This window comes from Diospyros lotus, chromosome 1 (genome assembly GCF_014633365.1).
Source record: "Diospyros lotus cultivar Yz01 chromosome 1, ASM1463336v1, whole genome shotgun sequence".
Taxonomy (NCBI): domain Eukaryota; kingdom Viridiplantae; phylum Streptophyta; class Magnoliopsida; order Ericales; family Ebenaceae; genus Diospyros; species Diospyros lotus.
Window position 1 is genome coordinate 20,702,454 of NC_068338.1, and position 19,770 is coordinate 20,722,223.

At 39.1% G+C, this 19,770-nt stretch overlaps 1 protein-coding gene across 1 annotated transcript in view; it reads left to right on the forward strand.

Annotated features, from left to right (window-relative positions):
* LOC127804686 (cyclin-dependent kinase C-2-like) overlaps positions 1–19,770 on the forward strand; it is a 41,608-nt gene that overhangs the window by 15,154 nt on the left and 6,684 nt on the right. The window contains exon 2 of the mRNA XM_052341620.1: positions 5,841–5,922. Within this exon, the coding sequence (XP_052197580.1) occupies positions 5,841–5,922 (82 nt within the window). The remainder of the gene's footprint in view (positions 1–5,840; positions 5,923–19,770) is intronic.

Below are 19,770 nucleotides of genomic sequence, written 5' to 3' on the forward strand. Positions count from 1 at the left end.
TAAAGACAAACAATTTGAAACTTCTTCTCCTCATGCCTTAGTGAGTAATCTTGAACCTAGTTTAGTTCGTGAGGCTCTTTTAGACTCATGATGGGTTAAGGCCATGGAAGAAAAGTAGCCTTGCAAAGGAATAATACTTGGGACTTGGTTCCTTTTTTAGAGGATATGAACTTAATTGGCTACAAATGGGTTTTTCAGGTGAAATACAATGCTAATGGGTCAGTTCTAAAATATAAGGCTAGGTTGGTGGCCAAAGGTTTTCTCCAAACTCTTGGAGTGGATTATGCAGAGACTTTTAGTCCAGTTGTTAAGGCTCCAACTATCAGAGTTCTATTCTCTTTAATAGTCACTTTTGGTTGGGACATACAACAAGTAGATGTTAATAATGCATTTCTTAATGGAGACTTGACTGAAACTATTTTCATGGCTCAATCTGAAGGGTTTGTAGATCCTCGGTCTCCTACTCATGTGTGTCGGTTGAATAAGTCACTTTATGGGCTCAAGCAAGCCCCTCGAGCTTGGTATACAAAGCTGAGGGCTGCTTTGCAGAGTTGGGGTTTTGTGAGAGCTATGTCAGATGCGTCTTTGTTTATCAAAAGGACAGCCAGTTATGTGCTTTTTGTTCTTGTCTATGTTGATGATATACTCCTTATTGGGTTGGATTTAACTGCACTTAGTTCTTGTATTCATGATTTGGACACACATTTTGCTTTTAAGACCCTAGGCTCTGTGAATTATTTTCTTGGGTTTGAGGCCTATAGAGATGGCAATGGCCTTTATCTCACTCAGTCCAAGCATGTTGTTGATTTGTTGAAAAAGGCTGTTATGCAAGATTACAAGCTGTGTGATACACCTATGGCTGTTGGGGCTTCTCTAATCCTTCCTTGTATAGAACTCTCATTGGTTCATTGCAATACCTTACCTACACTCGGCCGGATAGAGCATTTACAATGAATAAGTTGAGCCAATTTCTATCTAATCCGAAGTCTCAACATTGGTTAGCTTGTAAGAGGTTGCTTGGGTATCTTAAAGGCATTGTTGGCATGGGTTTGGTCTTCACTTCCTCACCGGATGATTTGTCTTTAGTGGTTTATACTAATGTAGACCATGCTGGTTGCAAGATTACTAGAAGATCTATTAGTGGCTTTTGTGTATATTTTGGATGAAATCTTATTGTGTGGGGGTCCAAGAAACAATCGCTTGTTGCTAGATTTGTTGGGGAGGTTGAGTATCGAGCTGTTGCCCTTGGAGTGACAAAACTGATGTGGTTGAAATCATTGTTTGTGGAATTGGGATATCCATGTGTACTTACTCCAATAGTGTGGAGTGATAATCTAGTTGCTAAGAGCATGGCTGAGAATCTGGTTTTCCATTCTCGAACAAAGCATGTTGAGATTGATGTTCATTTTGTGCGTGAAAAGGTTGAATGTGGCGAGGTAGAAATCAGATATGTTCCAACATCTGATCAAGTGGTTGATATTCTCACTAAAGGACTGCCTAGAGACCGGTTTGGGTTTTTATGTAAAAAGCTTGGGATAAAATTGTCACCTGTGTGTGCTGGTTTCAAAATTGCTGCATTGTCATCCAAAATCAAGTTCTCATCATCTACGGAGTCTGGTTTGAAGGGGGGTGTGAAAGCATCTAATGTTTTGTAATGATAGATTTGTTGCTGTTATGATTTATGATTAATTGTGTAGTAGTTTGTATTGCGGTTGTTATTGCCAAGTGTAAGTTGTATTGTTTAGTGAACTGCATATATAAGCAGCTCGCAGTCTCTCTTGTAGGTGGTTAATTCATTTGATCATTTTAGTAAAGTGCTTGAGGATATTTTTCTCTCTTGTTCTCATTTGTGCCCTAGGGCTTCGTAACATTGGCAATATTAAGGCAAGCAAAATTTTTTTATGCCAACTCATGCAGCAGAAAAGTAGGGAAAGCAAAGGGTGATATTAAATTCATTGGTTTGCTGATGTAGTTCAGGAACTGAACTGCAATACAGGATGTTGGTTCACATATTATCTCACATTAAAGGCTTTAACAATAAGTGATGCTCATAGAATGAGGAAAACTGGAGAAACTTCCACTCCTTGTTAATCAACAAACACCTCAGGTGTAGCCATTACATATGCATTTTTATATGAAAGGATCAAACAAAAAGCTCTACTTCAAGGTAAAATTAAGCAAAATACTAAAATTACTAAAAACAAAAAAAGTCAACTAAATATGAAGATCCCTAATTTAGATATCCAGGTTAGTAAAGAATTAACAGAATTAATTTCGATTATTATGTACTAAATAGTTACAAATGAAGGATTCCATAAAATAGCAAAATTGCAAGATTAAAACCCTCACATTGGAGTTCATCTTCAACTAAATGGCGCATAGCCATGCCATGGGCTTTCTTCAATGCCCTTTCCTTGATATCCTACCAAATTTCATGCAATTCGAGATTGGAGATTGTGTTTCTTTGTGCTGTACTGTACACCTCTTGACCTTGTGAAGGTCCCTTCATGCAATCTGCCACACGTGCCTCATTAATTGTGGTGCAGGATTTGTTTTTGATTGTGGATGATGTATGTGGGCACCCTACTCTCCATTAGTTTATTTTTTTTGTGTTATGCATCATCTATATGTATATGTGTGTGTGTGTATTCTGCGTATGCATATATTGCACATACCACAAATCTGATTCTAAAACCAGGATAAATTTAGTGTGATGATGTTGCAAACAGCTTTTCTTGTCAAGTAGCATTTTTGTCTGGCTGTTTATCCATCAAGGACTTACCTAACTGTCTGTATGAGATTAGTTATTGGGGTATATATCATCATGATTTTTTATAGCACAAACTTTTTAAAGTTGCAAAACTTTTGCCCTTTCTATGTCTGTAACATGAAATCTAGTCAACGAGGCAGGTCTGCTGACAAAATGAATCTGTGTAATCAATCACGATCCAATGCTATTCTTCTCTCCATTCCCTTAAAGCTCTTCATTGATGAGTCAGCATTAGACATCCTCAATTTGTCACTTTTTGGTTGCCTTCTACATGTCTTTTCTCCTCGCCACTTTGCCTCTTGTTGTTGTGTCTTCTATGACTACTTATTTATATGATAGTAAGTTAGTAACTACTACTATCTATGATCTTCCCAAGAGAGTAGTTTCACTTCTTATGCCTCTGTCATTCTATTTCTTATTGACTTACACCTAGGTTCTTTAGTGTATTGATTTCTTTAGGAGGTTTAGTTTCTCATTCAAGATAAGTCCAGGCTGTTTGCAAGGTAATCTTGTTTCTTATTCAGTGTCTTTTTTTCTTTGGTGCTAATGCTCATCCGATATAACGTCAGTCACACCACTGTGTAAGTTGATATTTAACTTTTGTTTTAATGTTCCATGAATATTCCATTAACCATTTTGGGTTTGGAAGTGTTCTGTGGCTTTATAAACTTGGTAATGTTTAAGCCAAGGGGAGATTATATATGGTGTGTGAAAAATGATATGATGTTTTTTTGTTTGTTCGTTCTTTTTCCCTCTTTCACCTTAGGGTTATGTTGAACCAAGTGTCAACGTTCTTTGTTTTGATTTGTTCTTTTCCTGGCAGAATTCACAGTTTTATCTGGAATGATAATAAATTGAGATCTAACCCAAAACATATTAGCAGGAGCACAGTAATCGTTAGATAAATAACTCAAATACACCAGGATTCAGTCTGATTCTCAGATGCAGTTTCACGTGGTCTTACTGCATCAAAATTATAATTATCTGTTTTTTTTTAAAGTGTGGGAAATCCTAAAATTCATTGCTAAAGTGCTCTTCATTTCAGCACAAGGCCACTGCATTTTGATTCTCAGATGCAGTTTCACGTGGTCTTACTGCATCGAAATTATAATTATATGTTTTCTTTAAAGTGTGGGAAATCCTAAAATTCATTGCTAAAGTGCTATTCATTTCAGCGCAAGACCACTGCATTTTGGCAGTTATTAAAGAAACTTGGGGGGTGTAGGCGTGGTATTAGCTGTCATTATTCTCTGTCCATCAATTTTTTTTGAGACATTTTCATTTACATGTGTGTTGAACCTACTGTTGACTCATTATGAAATATAATAGATATTGCAAAATCTCAAAATTTCACTATCATGAAACAGTAGTCAGTTATCATGAAATTAGTTCTCCAAACTATAGATGTAAACTAGTAAGCACTGATACTTCATTTTGGGAGCCCGACATGTCATTATATCTGATGTGGATGCTTGTTGGATGACCCAGATACATGTTGACCCACCCAAGGGTGCGTCCTAATTTATTATTAATAGCTCAAATGAATGCAAGTGCCCATGAGTTAAACGTGTGATGGACGTGCCTTAGTACATGAAAGGGCTTTTGTTAGAGCTTTTAGAACTTTTTTGTGGACAAAATTTACAAATATGATAATATGGCCAAAGATTAAGAATCTTAATTGAGCCTTATTACAACTTTGATAAAATAGCTACTTTTTTCTTTTTCTTGTATGTTTAATAATATATCTTCATAGTCAGAGATTTAACAGTGTCTTCGTGTTGGATTGTTGGTATTTATTAATAAATTTTGTATATTTTCACCATGTAAAATGAATGATGTATTCATAATAGAGCAGTAATATTTTTTTTCAAATATGTTCATACTATGCCAATAAAATGTATTTAGAATAATTATTTCTTTTGTCAGTATCCTTGTTGCATCTGTTCCCTTATTTTTTTTTTTTTTTCTAAATTGCTGTATCTGTGTCCTTAAGTTTTCTAATCGCTGTATCTGTGCCCTTATTTTTTCTAAATTGCTGTATCCATATCCTTAATTTTCTAAATTGCCATCCTATATCCATGTGCATGTCTTTTCTTAGTAGTGTGTAAAGATGGATCAGTAGTGAGAGAAGAAAGACTAATATGTGATAAATTAAGAGACAGTGCATTTGTGATATGCTACGGAAGCACCAATGAAAAAGTGAGTTTGTTGGCTATATTCCTTTGGTGACTTGGAAAGACAACCAATTGTTTTGTAGCATAAGAGATTTGCTTTGACTTTCCGAAGGTTCTCACTGAAATGTGGTTTTGGTTGAGGGAAGATGTTTAATTTTTTAAATAGATTTTCTTCTTCTTTATTGGCTAGAAAAAATATTCGGCAATGTCTATACAAGGAGGATTGGAAAAAGACAGATGTCTTGTTTATTGACATAAAATGTGAAGTATTTCTTTTCTTCTTGTATTATAAATATCTGTTCCACATTTTTGTTCTTATTTTTTTTTTCTAACTTGTAACATGTTTCATGCATGCATAGGCAATGGATTTACTTGTCCCATGATAGACTCGTCTCTAGGTGTCTGGAATTCTCCTAGTTTTTGGTAAATAATATAATACTAGGATACGTTTAGGCACCTTTTGATGTGTCAGGGAGTGTTCAGCAAGAGATTGTATTGAAATGTGTCTGAAACAAAAATAGGGCACCTTGTTGGATGTGTCTGCTTTTTGGGGAATGCATCTTGGCTTCGCTACATTGTATGACCGTATTTTTGGTATGCTAGGTGTACAAGTATCTGATTACATTACATGGTTCAGACAATATTGAAAAGCCAAATGCATTATCAAATAGTTTATAGAGAACTTTTCTGCATACTAGAGCAACTTAGTGGGTTTAATTCAAACTGTTGCACCTGTATATTATGCTTAATTTATTAATAAAATCCTTCCCTCTTTGTGGGGCTCTTTTTCAATTCTGGTGTTTCCCTGTAAGTAACATTCTTGTTTTCAATCTCCTGAGATTGCCATGACATCAGTGGAAACTGAATGATTTACTTGAATGAATTTTCTTTTGCAGTCAAGTTTATATGGCTAGAGAAATAAAAACTGGGGAAATTGTTGCTTTGAAGAAAATACGGATGGACAATGAAAGAGAGGGGGTAAGTTTTTCTGTATCTTATATATATTTTTGGTCTTTGGTTATTATTATTATATATTTTTTTATATATATAATAATAATAATATGGATGGACAATGAAAGAGAAGCGGTAAGTTTTTCTGTATCTTATGTGTATTTTTGGTCTTTGGTTATTATTATTATCTTTTTATTATTGCACTCAGTTATGAATAAGGGGCAGTCTTTGTTGCAATGGTGAGGTTGCTTTTTTGTGTTTGGAAGGTCATGAGTTAACAGTCTTTTTCCTAAGTAAGGGTAAGATTGCGTACAAAAATGACTGTTCCCTTAATCCTCGCAAAGCAGGGAACCTAGCACTAAGGATGCCTTTTTACTTAGTTATTTGAAATCTTGAAAAAAACAATGAAAATCTAAAGGAGAAACATAACATCCGTCCCTTCCCAAATATCTTCATTTGAGGAGGCCAAGAACTGTTTTCCATTTGGTATGAGGTGGAACTAAATGACCATGTCTAGAAAGCTTGATTCTTAAATGGTTACAGTTCAAACACCATTCTTTATGGTGTAACTTGCCTCCTGCTTCACATTTAAAAAAAGAAAAAGAAAAAGGTGAAGGTAACCTAGCTTTTCTACATATTGGTGTTTATACCCTATGGTCATGTTTTGTTTCATGGGGGATAAGTTATCCTGTGTTGATTTTTTATGCCTAATGTTGGCAAGACTTTAAGAGGTATGATACCATTCTTGACCTAATCTCGTATATCATAATGCATGGGGGACATACACACCCACCCACCCCAAATATGGGATTGTGATATTACTTCCTACGGTAAAAGACTGTTGGGAAAAAATAAATGTTACGACCCTAGGGTTTGGCTAAGGTTTAGGAAGGAATTTGGTAAGAACACAGGAAAGAAAGAGCAGCAAGGGAGGGAGAGAGAGAACAAAACAGAGAGAATTGAGGGAGAAGAGAAGGAAACCGAGGGAGAGTTAGGAGAATTGAGAGAGGGAAATGGAATTCAAATTCATTCATAACATGCCTTCCTCTAACTACTCCAGCCTATTTATAGGCCTACAATTGAAGGTACTAACAACAATAACAAAAAATACAACCAAAAGGAAAAAAACATATAACATGAATTCTATTATATCTTTGGGGTCGTGACAATTCCCCTCTTCTTGAGAGAGTTATTGTCCCCAAGAACTTGCAGCTGTTGTCCCTGTTCTTCATCCAATTACAACCTTCACAATCTGATTTCTTCTTCGCCTTTTCTTATTCTTTTCTCTTACTTGCTTTGGCGTCTTTTTCTTTCTCCTTCTTGGCTTTATCTGATGAATGAAAGAGGAAACATCATCTCTTTGTTCAGCACCTTCTTTATTTTCCTTTGCTAAAATCAGCACCAACTCCTCTGCATCTTCAGCGGTTAAGAAATATCCAACGCTATCATCTGCTGTGATTTCCATGTTAATGCTCCCTTCTCCAGTGTCCAAACTCCTGAACCATATGGCAGTAGCCTCCTTTTCCATCATCTTCTGAACCATATGGCTGCTGTCCTATTTAGTCAGTTTCAATTGCTCCTTTTCTACTAGAGCCAACACCTAACTGTTCTACACCATTTGAAGTAACAATAAGACTGGCGCTCAAAGTAGCAGTAAGATTGCCAAGTCCTCAGCCTCCCACTTCTTTCTTTAGTCCAAGTCCTTGTTGCATGGCTGTCTTTCATCAATGGCATGGAACTTGTCTACGTCATCCCCATCTTCCAATGCTACTTCATCAACTTCCTTCAAATATAAGCTTTGATCCCCACCGATACCCATGTCCATTCTCTCTTCATTTTCGGCGTTTTCAGTTACAACTGGCCAGTCCAGCTCCAATTTCTCCTAAGATTCCTGCTCAACGTGATTTTTAGCCTTAGGAGCTCCTTCAATCAGTTGGCTGCTCTTAGTAGAACTGTTAGGCTGCAGCCCCTGCTTCCTAAAAATGGCTTCCAAGGCAAGTTCCTGCAATCTTGCTTTCTCGGCCGCCTGTTTAACGGTTGCATGCATCATCATCTTGACCATTGACCTTAGTTCATCTTTCAAACCACTATTAAAATTGGAAACGAAGTACTGCTCCGTTAAGGTAGGTTCCAAAATCAACATCAAGGACCTTAATTCTTCAAACCGGTCCTAGTACTCCATAACTGATCCAACCTGTTTAAGTTTATGAAATTCGTCAATTACATCGGTTATTGACTTCTCTCTAGACTGGTCACTTCGATCCTCCATAACTGCTGCTGCTGCTCTGCTCGGAAGACCGAGAATTCTTGCATGTAGCAGCAGGCAACAATGAAGCGAATTGCTATGAGTGACGAGAAAGAAAAATTGCTTCTGAAAATGAAATAAGAAATGCTGATGAGTGTGTTTGAATGGCACCTGAAGCTATGTAGAGAGAAGAGAATGTAGAATTTGCCTTAGAAGATTTTAGAACCAGAAATCAACTTTCAGCTTCAATTTCTCTATTTGTGGTATGGGTTGGTGGGCGATAATATACCCAAAAAAACAAAATATACATATATGAGAAAATAAAATAAAATAAGTCCAGATTCAGCCCCAAAAAGCTGGGTTTGGGTAGGATCACAATCTTACAAGATCCTATGATCCTATCGTGATCTTGGCACAAGACCAATTTTTGCATAAGCTTTGATCGATTCCTTAAGTTGGGTCATATGATCCGATATCTCGACTATGATTTAAAAAATGTGGCCAAAATATTAATTAAATTTGAATTTTCATTCTCTTTTGTATTCTAAACTTCTATGGCAACTAAGCAGTGAAGCAAGAGCTTCAAGGCTCTAACAGAAAGAAACACGCGAAAAAGAAAAGAAAGAAAATATTCTCGTTGAAAGAAAATTTCACTTAATGAACAACTGAATATAGAAATAAAGGTATAGTTGAATATTTATACTCAATTATCCTTAATAACAAACTGTTGCAACTTGCAACAACAAACCATAACCGCCTAACTAATCCAACACCTACTTATAACAGCATAACAATAATCATCATAACAATTTACAACCAATACCACTGTAACGCAATATAAAGAAATACACAACAAGATTAATTAACATTATTTCCTTCTACATTCCCCTTCAAATCAGACTCCATAGTAGAAGAAGAAGACTTGGGCTTTAGCTTGTCTGAAGTGGTAGTAGGGCTATGATGCACAGGTGACAGCTTGAGACCAAGTTACATAAAAACAGAAACCCATCCCTTTATAAACCCTTAGTGAAAATATCAACCACTCGATGAAGAGTAGGGACATATCTGATTTCAACTTCACCATTTTCCACCTTCTCTAGAACAAAATGCACATCAATCTCAATATGCTTATTGCGTGAATGAAACACAGGATTTTCAGCTATGCTTTTGGTTGCTGGTTTTCACTCTATATAATTGAAATTTTGGCACATGGATAACCTAATCCAGAAAACAATGACTTTAGCCATAAAATCTCAATAACATCCTGTGCAACAGCCCTATATTCAGCTTCTCCAACAGATCTAACTACCACAGACTATTTCTTTGAGCCCCGAACCAACAAATTTTTGCCAAGGAACACACACAAGCTACTGGTAGACCTCTTAGTAACTTTACAGCCAGTATGATCCACATCCGTGTAAACAATTAAAGACAAATCACTAGGAGAAGGAGAAAATAACAAGCCCAGACCAACTGTTCCCTTAACATACCAAAGTAGTCTTTTGCAAGCTAACCATGTTGCATTTTTTGGAGAAGACAAAAATTGACTCGGTTCATTCACCACAAAAGCAATATCTGGTCTGGTGTATGTCAAATATTGGAGAGAAACAATGAAGGTTCTATAGAGAGATAGATCAAAAAATGGGTCACCCTCATCAATCAAAGAAACTCCCAAATTTACAGGTGTAGCACAGGGCTTTCAATCTTGCATTGCTGCCTTTTTCAATAGATCTAAAGTATACTTTGATTGAGTAAGATATATCCCACTACTATCTCTATGAGTTTAAAACCCTAGGAAATAGTTCACTGATCCTAGTGTTTTGTGAGCAAAATGAGTATCCAAATCTCGAATACAAAACTGAAGAGTTGTAGAGTTCGAACCCATAACAAGAATGTCATCAACATATACAAGAATGAACAAGACATACTAAGAGGTCTTCTTGATAAAAAGAGAAGCATCAGAAACAACCCTTGTAAAACCCAACCTTGTAAGGTACTCCTTAATTTTGAATACCAAGCTCGGGGAACTTGTTTAAGACCATAGAGAAACTTTTTCAGTGTATAAACATGAGAAGGAAACTGAGTTTACAAAACCCTAAAGCTATGACACATACACCACTTCAGTTAAATCCCCATTGAGAAAGACATTATTAACATCTACTTATTGAATGTCCCAACCAAAAGTAACAAAACCCGTATAGTGGGTGCCTTAATTACTAGACTAAAGGTTTCAACATAGTCAATCTCGGGAGTTTAAAGGAACCCCTTAGCCACTAATCGGGTTTTATACTTAGAACAGATCCATCAGGATTATACTTTACTCTAAACACCCATTTGCAACCAATGAGATTCATACCAGGAGAGAAGAGAACAAGCTTCCATGTGTCATTATGTTGCAATGCAGAGAACTCCTCTTGCATAGCTCTAACCCATTGAGAATCTAAAAGAGCCTCATGAACTGAAGTAGGCTCTAGGGTACTCACTAAAGCATGAGGAGAGGTGACAACAAACTATTTAGATTTATACCTTGTAACCATAGGATGAATTGAAGGGGCTAGATGTCACAGGCTAAGGGTTGATCTATAATTAGAGTTGTGTAGCAAGGTATAAAGGGAGATTGGTGTAACTGTAACAAGCCACTTGGCACATGGCCACTTGGAGATTCTAGAGAAGTAGTTAGAGGAAGTCTCTAGTGTAACCAACCCTTATAAATAAGAAGCTGCTCACGAGGATGGGAATATGTGAAGATTAATCCACAAGTCCTTTCCCTCCTAATTCGATCTCTATTCTCTCTTATTTCTCTCTCTGATTTCCCTTCCTCCCACCAAATCTCTTCCCAAACCTCGGAAGAAACTCCCGGTTAAATCTAGAGATATGACATTTTGTATCAGAGCCAGCAACCTGTCGAGTGGGGAATGGCTGATGGAACGCGAGCAAAACAGGAGTAAAACAAGCCGAATTGCGGCTGGATGCCGTGGAAGCCGAGCTGCGCCAGAACCAGGCACAAGTAGAGGATCGCCTGGAGACTTTGGAATTGGGCATCCAGAATACTCAGGAGGAGATTAGCAGGAGTCGATCAGAACACAGCCAATTTGGATCGGGTTGCGGGCGAAATTAGGTCAGAATTTGCAGGGTATGCGGTCAACTTCAATCGGGCCGTTAGTGGACTCAGGGAGGGATTCGTGGGGTTAAGCCAGCAAGTGAGTGTTGCCCTGAGCATCTTTGCTAGGCAGCCCTAGGCTAATTTGCCGACTAACTTCCCTCTGAGGGCTTCATCGACGCCTATCCTGACTACGCTAAGAGCGAGGCAGGGGCCTAACGACCCAGTGGAGGCTAGGGATAGGGGGAAACAGAGGACGACAACACGCACCGAGGAGGAGGATTGAATCACTCCAATCCTCAGGGGCTACAGATGGACATTCCCCTATTCGAACGTGACCAACCTAGGTGGTGGGTAAGACGTTGTGAGAGGGTCTTCTACCAATACAAAGTGGCAGAGAGGGACAAGGTGAATATGGCCGTGGATTACTTGGATGATGTAGCCGATGCCTGGTTCCAGAATTGGAGCAGGGGAAGAGAAGAGCTGAGTTGGTCATGGTTCGTGAATGACATTTGCAATCTGTTTGGGGAGAAGACGAGGACCAATGTGATAGAAGAATTCAATAAGCTAAGCAGAAGGGATGGGTGGAGGAATACTTAGTGAAATTTGAGGAGTTGAGATCGTTGTTATCCTTAGCTCATCCCACCATGGATGAGGCTTATTTTGTAGCTAGCTTCATCAGCGGATTGGATGAACAAATCCGCCCCACAGTCAAGATGCTCTATCCTACATCAGTGACACAAGTTGCCGAACAAGCTTACCTGCATGAGATGGCCTTGGACGCCTTCACCAAGAGACACCGATTGTTACCTAAAGGGGGTAGGGAGGAGAACTTGTTGAGGCCTACAAGTAAGGGTAGCAATTCACCATGGCAAAGGAATGGGGTCATAGGCAGATTCCCGATAGCGCCAAACCAGACTAAGGACCTCATCCTCAATTAGAAGTGACAATTGAGACTCTGCTTCCGTTGTGGAGAGAAGTTTGGTCCGGGACACTAGTGCAAACGAATGTGCTTACTATGGAAGGCCACCAGGAGGAAGAGAAGGAAAATGAAGGAGGTGAGGAACCTAAGGTGGAGACGGAAGAAGACAAAGGCGGAGAAATATCCATGCATGCATTGCAAGGCCATGCATGTGGCATAGTATTGAAAGTAAGGGGAACAATAGAGAAAAGGAGTTTGGTGGTGCTTATTGATAGTGGAAGCACACGCAATTTCCTTGATGAGGAAATAGCCTTTGCTTTCCAGAGTGAAATGCAAGAGAGGACTTCTTGTCGGTAATGATTGCAAATGGAAGCAAGATGGTAAGCCACTACAAGTGCAGTGAATTTAAATGGAAGGTGGGAGGTCATGATTTTGCAGTGGACCTAAGGATCCTTAGGCTTGGGGGATGCCACATTGTGTTGGGCATGGACTGGATGAGGATGGTAAGCCCTTTCGTGTTTGACTTCAACACCCTAGAAGTCACTTTTGATAAGGGAGGCCAAAAAATTACTCTGAAGGGGTGTCAAGAGATCGGGGACTGCAAGGCAATGACAGGCAAAAGACTGCAGAAGCTATTGGATCAAGGGGGAACATCGATAGGGCAGTTGCATTCCTTATATGCCCTGGAGGGGGCCAACTACCAAGGGATGGGCAATGCCTTTGTCAAGCTAAGAAAAAAGGACCAACATACGGTCTACTCTTCCGAGCTCAACCACACTTAGGTACACTCTCTAGACCCTATTCGCTTATTGTTGATGGAGTTTGAGGATTTGTTTGCCACTCCTACTAGCCTACCCCCACATCGATTTCTTAACCACTCACCTCAAACCAAATGTTGAACCAGTTAACCTAAGAGCCTACCGATAGTCACCTGTCCAAAAGGCAGAAATTGAAAAACTGATCAAAGACATGATGGACAAATCTCTCATCCAACCCAGCCAAAGTCCCTTTGCCTCTCCAATCCTCCTAGTAAAAAAAAAAAGGATGGATCATGGAGGTTTTGTGTGGATTATCGGCAATTAAACACCTTAACCATCAAAAACAAATTCCCCATTCCGATAATTTAAGGATCTCCTAGACGAACTAACAGGAGCATCCATCTTCTCGAAGCTAGACCTTACCTCCGGATACCACCAGATCCTAATGAACCCAAATGATTGCCATAAAATAGCTTTCAAAACCCACCAAGGATACTATGAGTTCTTGGTAATGCCCTTCGGCTTTACTAACGCTCCTGCCACATTTCAAGCTCTCATGCTCCCTATCTTAGCAATTTCGTGTTGGTCTTTTTTGATGACATATTAATCTACAGCCCCAGCCTAAACTAGCATGTTACCCACCTCCGAAAGGTATTTGAAATCCTCAAAAGCCATCAACTATTTGTGAAGAAGTCTAAGTGCACCTTTGCCGAGCCAAGAGTGGAATACCTAGGCCATGTAATCACTAGTCAGGGAGTAACTACAAACCCCCAGAAGGTAGAAGCTATGAAGAATTGGCCTAAACCAAAAACACTAAATGAGTTGAGGGGATTCCTAGGCCTCACTAGTTACTACCGACGATTCATCAGAGGCTATGGGATATTGAGTAAGCCCTTGACAACTCTACTAAAAAAGGATAACTTCCATTGGGGTAGCGAAACAGATAAGGCTTTCGCGGAATTAATGGAAGCAATGACACAAGCTCCGGTGTTGGCCCTCCCAGACTTTTCGAAAGAATTTGTGCTAGAAACGGACGCTTGTGATGTGGGAGTAAGGGCTATGCTAAGCCAAGAGGGCAGACCCGTATCCTATTTGAGCCAAAACCTCGCACCCCGGCACTTAGGCCTTAGCATGTACGATAAAGAATTGTTGGTTGTGTTGGTGGCGGTGGACAAGTGGAGGTTTTATCTAGAAGGCAGGAGATTCATTATAAGAACAGATCATAAAGTTGAAGTTCTTATCTCAACAAAGGGCACACAACCAATTGCAACGTAAAGGGATCACTAAGTTGATGGGGTATGACTATATCATCCAATACCAAAAGGGCAAAGAAAACCTAGTGGCAGATGCACTATCAAGGAAGGTGGAACCAATTAGTTGCCACGCCATCTCAGCCTTGGTGCCAGATTGGGTGCAAGAGATCACTAATGGTTATGAGCACACAGCATGGATTAAGGAGAAAATAACTAGGCTGACAGTACACCCTCAAGGGCAGGCATGATATTCCTTCCAAGGCGGCTTGCTAAAATACCAAGGCCGGGTGGTTATAGGGGTAGATGATCAATTGCGAAGTAGGATCTTGCAAGCGCTACATGATTCGACCATAGGGGGGCACTCGGGGTTGAATGTAACATATTGTCAGCTAAGACAACTATTCTATTGGCCAGGCCTAAAGAAGGATACCACTAAATATGTGTTGCATTGTACCACCTGCCAACGATGCAAACACGAGCAAGTACCCTACCTGGGTCTATTACGACCATTAGAGATTCTCTCCCAAGCTTGGGAACAGATCTCTATGGATTTCATTGAGGCCCTACCTAAGTTTGAGGGGTTTGACACCATCCTGGTAGTAGTAGATAAACTGACCAAGTACAGTCACTTCCTTCTCCTTGCCCACCCTTTTATAGCTACTGAAGTGGCTAGGAAGCTTATGGACGAAGTCTTTAAAATACATAGAGTGCCGAAGGCTATGGTTTCAAATCGTGATAAAATTTTTACAAGCCAATTTTGGAAGACCCTGTGTCAAGGGTTGGGAATAGGGCTGCAAATGTCATTCGCCTACCATCCGGAAATCGATGGACAGACGAAGTGCATCAACCAGTGCTTGGAGACATATCTCTGATGCCTTTGTTTTACAAAACCCAGGAGTTGGAGTCGTTGGTTACCACTAGCTCAATGGTGGTACAACACCAACTTCCATACAGTTCACAAAAGGACCCCATTTGAGGCTTTATTTGGCTACCCCCACCTATAGTTCTGGCAGTGATACATTACACTCTTGCAGAAATATTAGCTGACCACTACCTGCAAGCAAGGCAAGACGCTCTACACGCTCTACAGGTAATAAAAAAGGAACTTAGCATGGCCCAACAGAAGATGAAACAGGGGGAAAACAGCCATCGCAGGGACAAAACCTTTGAGGTGGGTGACGAAGTCTATTTGAAGGTAAAACGGTTCCAACAACCCTTATTTCACAAAGGACCTATCTCTAAAATTAGCCCCAAATACTATGGTCCCTTCAAGATACTAGCCAAGATAGGAACCGTGGCATACAAGCTGCAACTACCTGATGGTGTGGGTTTACATCTGGTCTTTCATATGTCTCTTCTCAAGCCAGCGAGAGGAATCACGACTGATACTAGTTGGGATTCCCGCCTTACAAGATGATACGGTACTGGAAATCAAGCCTAAGACAGTGCTCGATCGGCGTGTCATTTACAAGGATTCCTTGCCCATTTTTCAAGTTCTAATCCAATGGACGCACCTGCATCCGGATAACACCACCTGGGAGTACCTTCTGGAGCTCCTTCAGCGCTATCCCAGGGTGGCCAACTTTCTCTAATTTCTTGGGGACAAAAAATATTTCAAGGGGTGGGGAGTGTCACAACCCAAGGGCAGATCTGTAATTAGAGTTGTGTAGCAAGGTATAAAGGGAGATTGGTGTAACTGTAATAAGCCACTTGGCACATGGCCACTTGGAGATTCTAGAGAAGTAGTTAGAGGAAGTCTCTAGTGTAACCAACCCCTATAAATAAGAAGCTGCTCACGAGAATGGGGATATGTGAAAATTAATCCACAAGTCCTTTCTCTCTTAATTCAATCTCTATTCTCTCTTATTTCTCTTTCTCTCTCTAATTTCCCTTCATCCCGCCAAATCTCTTCCCAAATTTTGGAAGAAACTCCCAGTCAGATCCAGAGATCTGACACTAGAGCAACTTTAAGTTTGGGTAAAACAAGCTATAGAGCAACCAAGTGAGAATTAGAAGAAGAAGTGTCAGTAGAAAAGGGAGTGGATAAGGTAGAGATAAAGGGTTGTGCTACTTGAGGAAAGGAAGAACTAGAGGAGAATAAAGGAAAATAATGAAGAAATAGAGTAGAACAACCACCAAAAGTTGACTTAGGTGGAGAAGAAGAGCAAGAAAAGGATGAAAACATGATAGGAAAAGGATGATACTCATCAGGATTGAACTGCACATGTCTAGAGACATAAACTCTGCCTGATGGATGTAAACATTTGTAACTGATTTGAACATGACTACATGCAGGGAGCACACACTTAGTGTAATGAAAATCAAATTTGTGTTTATTATATGGTCTAAGTTAAGGAAAACAAGCACCGCCAAAAAGTTGGAGCAACTAGTAATTAGGCTGGTTATGGTAAAGCAATTCAAAGGGAGAGTGAAAATTGAGAGGAGAAGCTAGTAACAAGTTTATAGTGTAGACAACATATTGAAATGCTTCTACCCAAAACTTCAAGGGCATGTGAGCATAGGCTAATAATGTAAGACCCATCTCAACTATATGTCTACTTTCTTTCAGTTACACCATTTTGTTGGTATGTATGAGGGCATGTAAACTAAGGCTGAATGCCATGGTCACGAAGATAGGGCAAAAAGGCTTTAAATTCTCTACCATTATCAGTTTGTATAGCCTTAAGTTTGGACTGGTATTATAATTCAACAAACTTGTGAAAGGTTATAAAAGTGGCAAATGCGTTAGATTTTAGTTTCAATGGATATAGGCATGTATATCTAGTATAGGCATCAACAAAAATGATATAATATCGGTATCCTTCAATGGAGACAACAGGAGATGGATCCCACATATTAGAGTAAATCAATTCTGAAGGTTTCTTTGCCATGATTTTACAATTGGAAAAAGGAATGGAAAAATGAAGCTGATGTAATTTTTCAATTTTGCAAGAGTCGCAAAAGGAAAGAGAAGAACTTGAACAGGGAATGTGAATTTTTATTCAAGACAAGTTGCAGTAGATTAAAAGAAGGATGCCCCAATCTTGCATGCCACTGTTGGCATACATTGTTATTTTGGGCTTCATTTTTACAGTAGAAGACAATTCATGAGAAAATGAATTCTGTCATTTACATTTATTCAAAGAAGAAACACTAGTGGTAAACACTTTAGGCTTGACAGATGGAACAAACTTGGACACAACATGATCAAATGTTAGAGCCAATGGATAAAGTCCACCTTTAAGGAGTTCTCGAAGTAGCACCAGCCTTGTATCCTTGTTCTTAACCAAACAAGAATCAGAATGAAATTCAACAACAACATTATTATCTCTTGTAAGCTGAGAGACACAAGATTTTTCTTCATAAGAGGAACATGAAGAAAATTGGGCAAAGAAATGATAGAAGTAGGATTTGTTTGAGTATATAATTGACTAAGACCAACATTGGAAATAGGAAGTCTCTTACCATTTCCAACGGCAACTTTATCAACACCGTTGTATGGAGAATGTAGAGATAGATTATTAAGGCTTGACATAATGTGATTTGTTGCTCCAGAATCAACAAACCACGAAGGTTCTCCATGATAGATAGGTAAAGAGGACTGAGATTGAGTTTTTGAAGTATGAGGCGAATTACCATAGTGAGTCCCTTGTATAGAACCTACTTCACTCAAAAAGACCTCATTAGAGTCACTAGATACAGCTAGATAGGCTCGTGTATGAAACTGTGCCACATTACCAGGTCTTCCAAAATTTTGGCTAGGAGTCCTTTGAAAATTTCTATCAAACCTATGGTAGCACTTATCAACGAAGTGACCAAGTTTTCCACATAACTGACAGTATATTCTCCTAGCATTAGACCTGCCACGACCTCTTCCTCCTCTATTCATGTAACCACCCCTCTTGGAATAAAGCCTCCTCTATTATGTACACATCCATTTTCGTTTTTAGACCAATATGAAGCAACATTGGCATGCATAGATGAGGATGCAGCAGTATCAAAATTAAGAGCAGAAGACATTGAAATATTCTTAGCAGCCAGCCTTTGCTCATGCATCAATAAAAGATACTGAACCTTTTCTAGGTTTATGTCATCCATCTGATAAGTAATGAGACTAACCACAGTCTCGTAGTCATTATCTAATCCATTTAGAATGGCCAGCAACAAGTCCTTATCATTTAGAGGTTCACCAATGGCTGCAAGAGCATGCCCTATGGTTTTAATTTTCAAAATATAATTATTTACAGAAAGAGAATCTTTCACTGACCTCAATTTTTACTTTAACTGGAAGAATTTAGCTACTGTTTGTTGAGAATAAAGATTTTCAAGGACTGTCCATACCTCTGCAAATGATTCACAATGAATCACCTATGTGAGCACCTCTTTATCTATTGTGGAAAATAGCCAACTGAGTAGTAATTAATCTGACCTGATCCAATTGAGGTAGTCAGGATTGACAACCTGAGAGTCAGATTCAGTGGAGGCTGAATCTGAAACATACTTCACTGGTGGCGGTGACTTCTTGGTGAATGGAAGGAGGTCGAACACCCTAATTGTCGCCAAGATCTGTGCCTTCCAAAAGAGGTAATTGCTGGTATCCAGCTTGATAGGTATGTAGTTGAAAGCCTTAGCAACCGCTGGGAAGTCGGATTATGAGGCCCGTGACAAAGAAGAGGAGGAACTGAATTCTTGATTGGAAGCCATGGATGTTAGTCTAGGGCTCTGACACCATGAAGCAAGAGCTTCAAGGCACTAACAGAAAGAAACACATAAGAAAGAAAAGACAGAAAATGTTCTTGCTGGAAGAAAATTTCACTTAATGAACAACTGAATACAGAAATAAAGGTATAACTGAATATTTATACTCAGCTATTCTTGATAACAAACTGTTGCAACTTGCAACAACAAACCATAACCACCTAACTAATCCAATGCCTACTTATAACAGCATAACAGTAATCATCATAACAATTTACAACCAATACCACTGTAACACAATATAAAGAAATACACAACAAGATTAATCAACATTATTTCCTTCTACAAGCGGAAAATAAAGATGTCTGTGGGAACTGGGAAATCAGTTGTCTGATATTTGTTTTTGCCCATAACCAAGGTGGCTAAGCTGTTTTGAGGATGTTGATATTGACTCTTAAGGTCCAATGGCAGATGCAATATTTTGATGTATGTTTCTACTTTGTACTCTATCCAAAAGAGGGCTGTGGAAACCCAAACACAGCACCCCCTCCTGCACCCCAAAAAAAAATGTAATTGTTCACACCTGGTCTGTAAATGTTCACAAATTCTTTTGATAGGTAACTGTTGGGAACTAGCTCCCTAAGCTTTTAGGTGTAGCCTGACCAAATCTTTATTGCAATTTTGCAGTATGATCCTATTAATTAGTAAACTTCAACTTGAGCCAATCTTGTCTTGAATAGGAAGTCACAGTAGTAAGATGATAAGCACTCTGATTAAACTTTGCTTTTCCTGGTTACGACAGATGAAGGAAAGACATCTTGGGTGCTATAGATAAGAACCTTTTGAGGTTCTTTTTAGTATCTTTCTGAAAGTTTATTGGCAATATCATCTGAAAGATG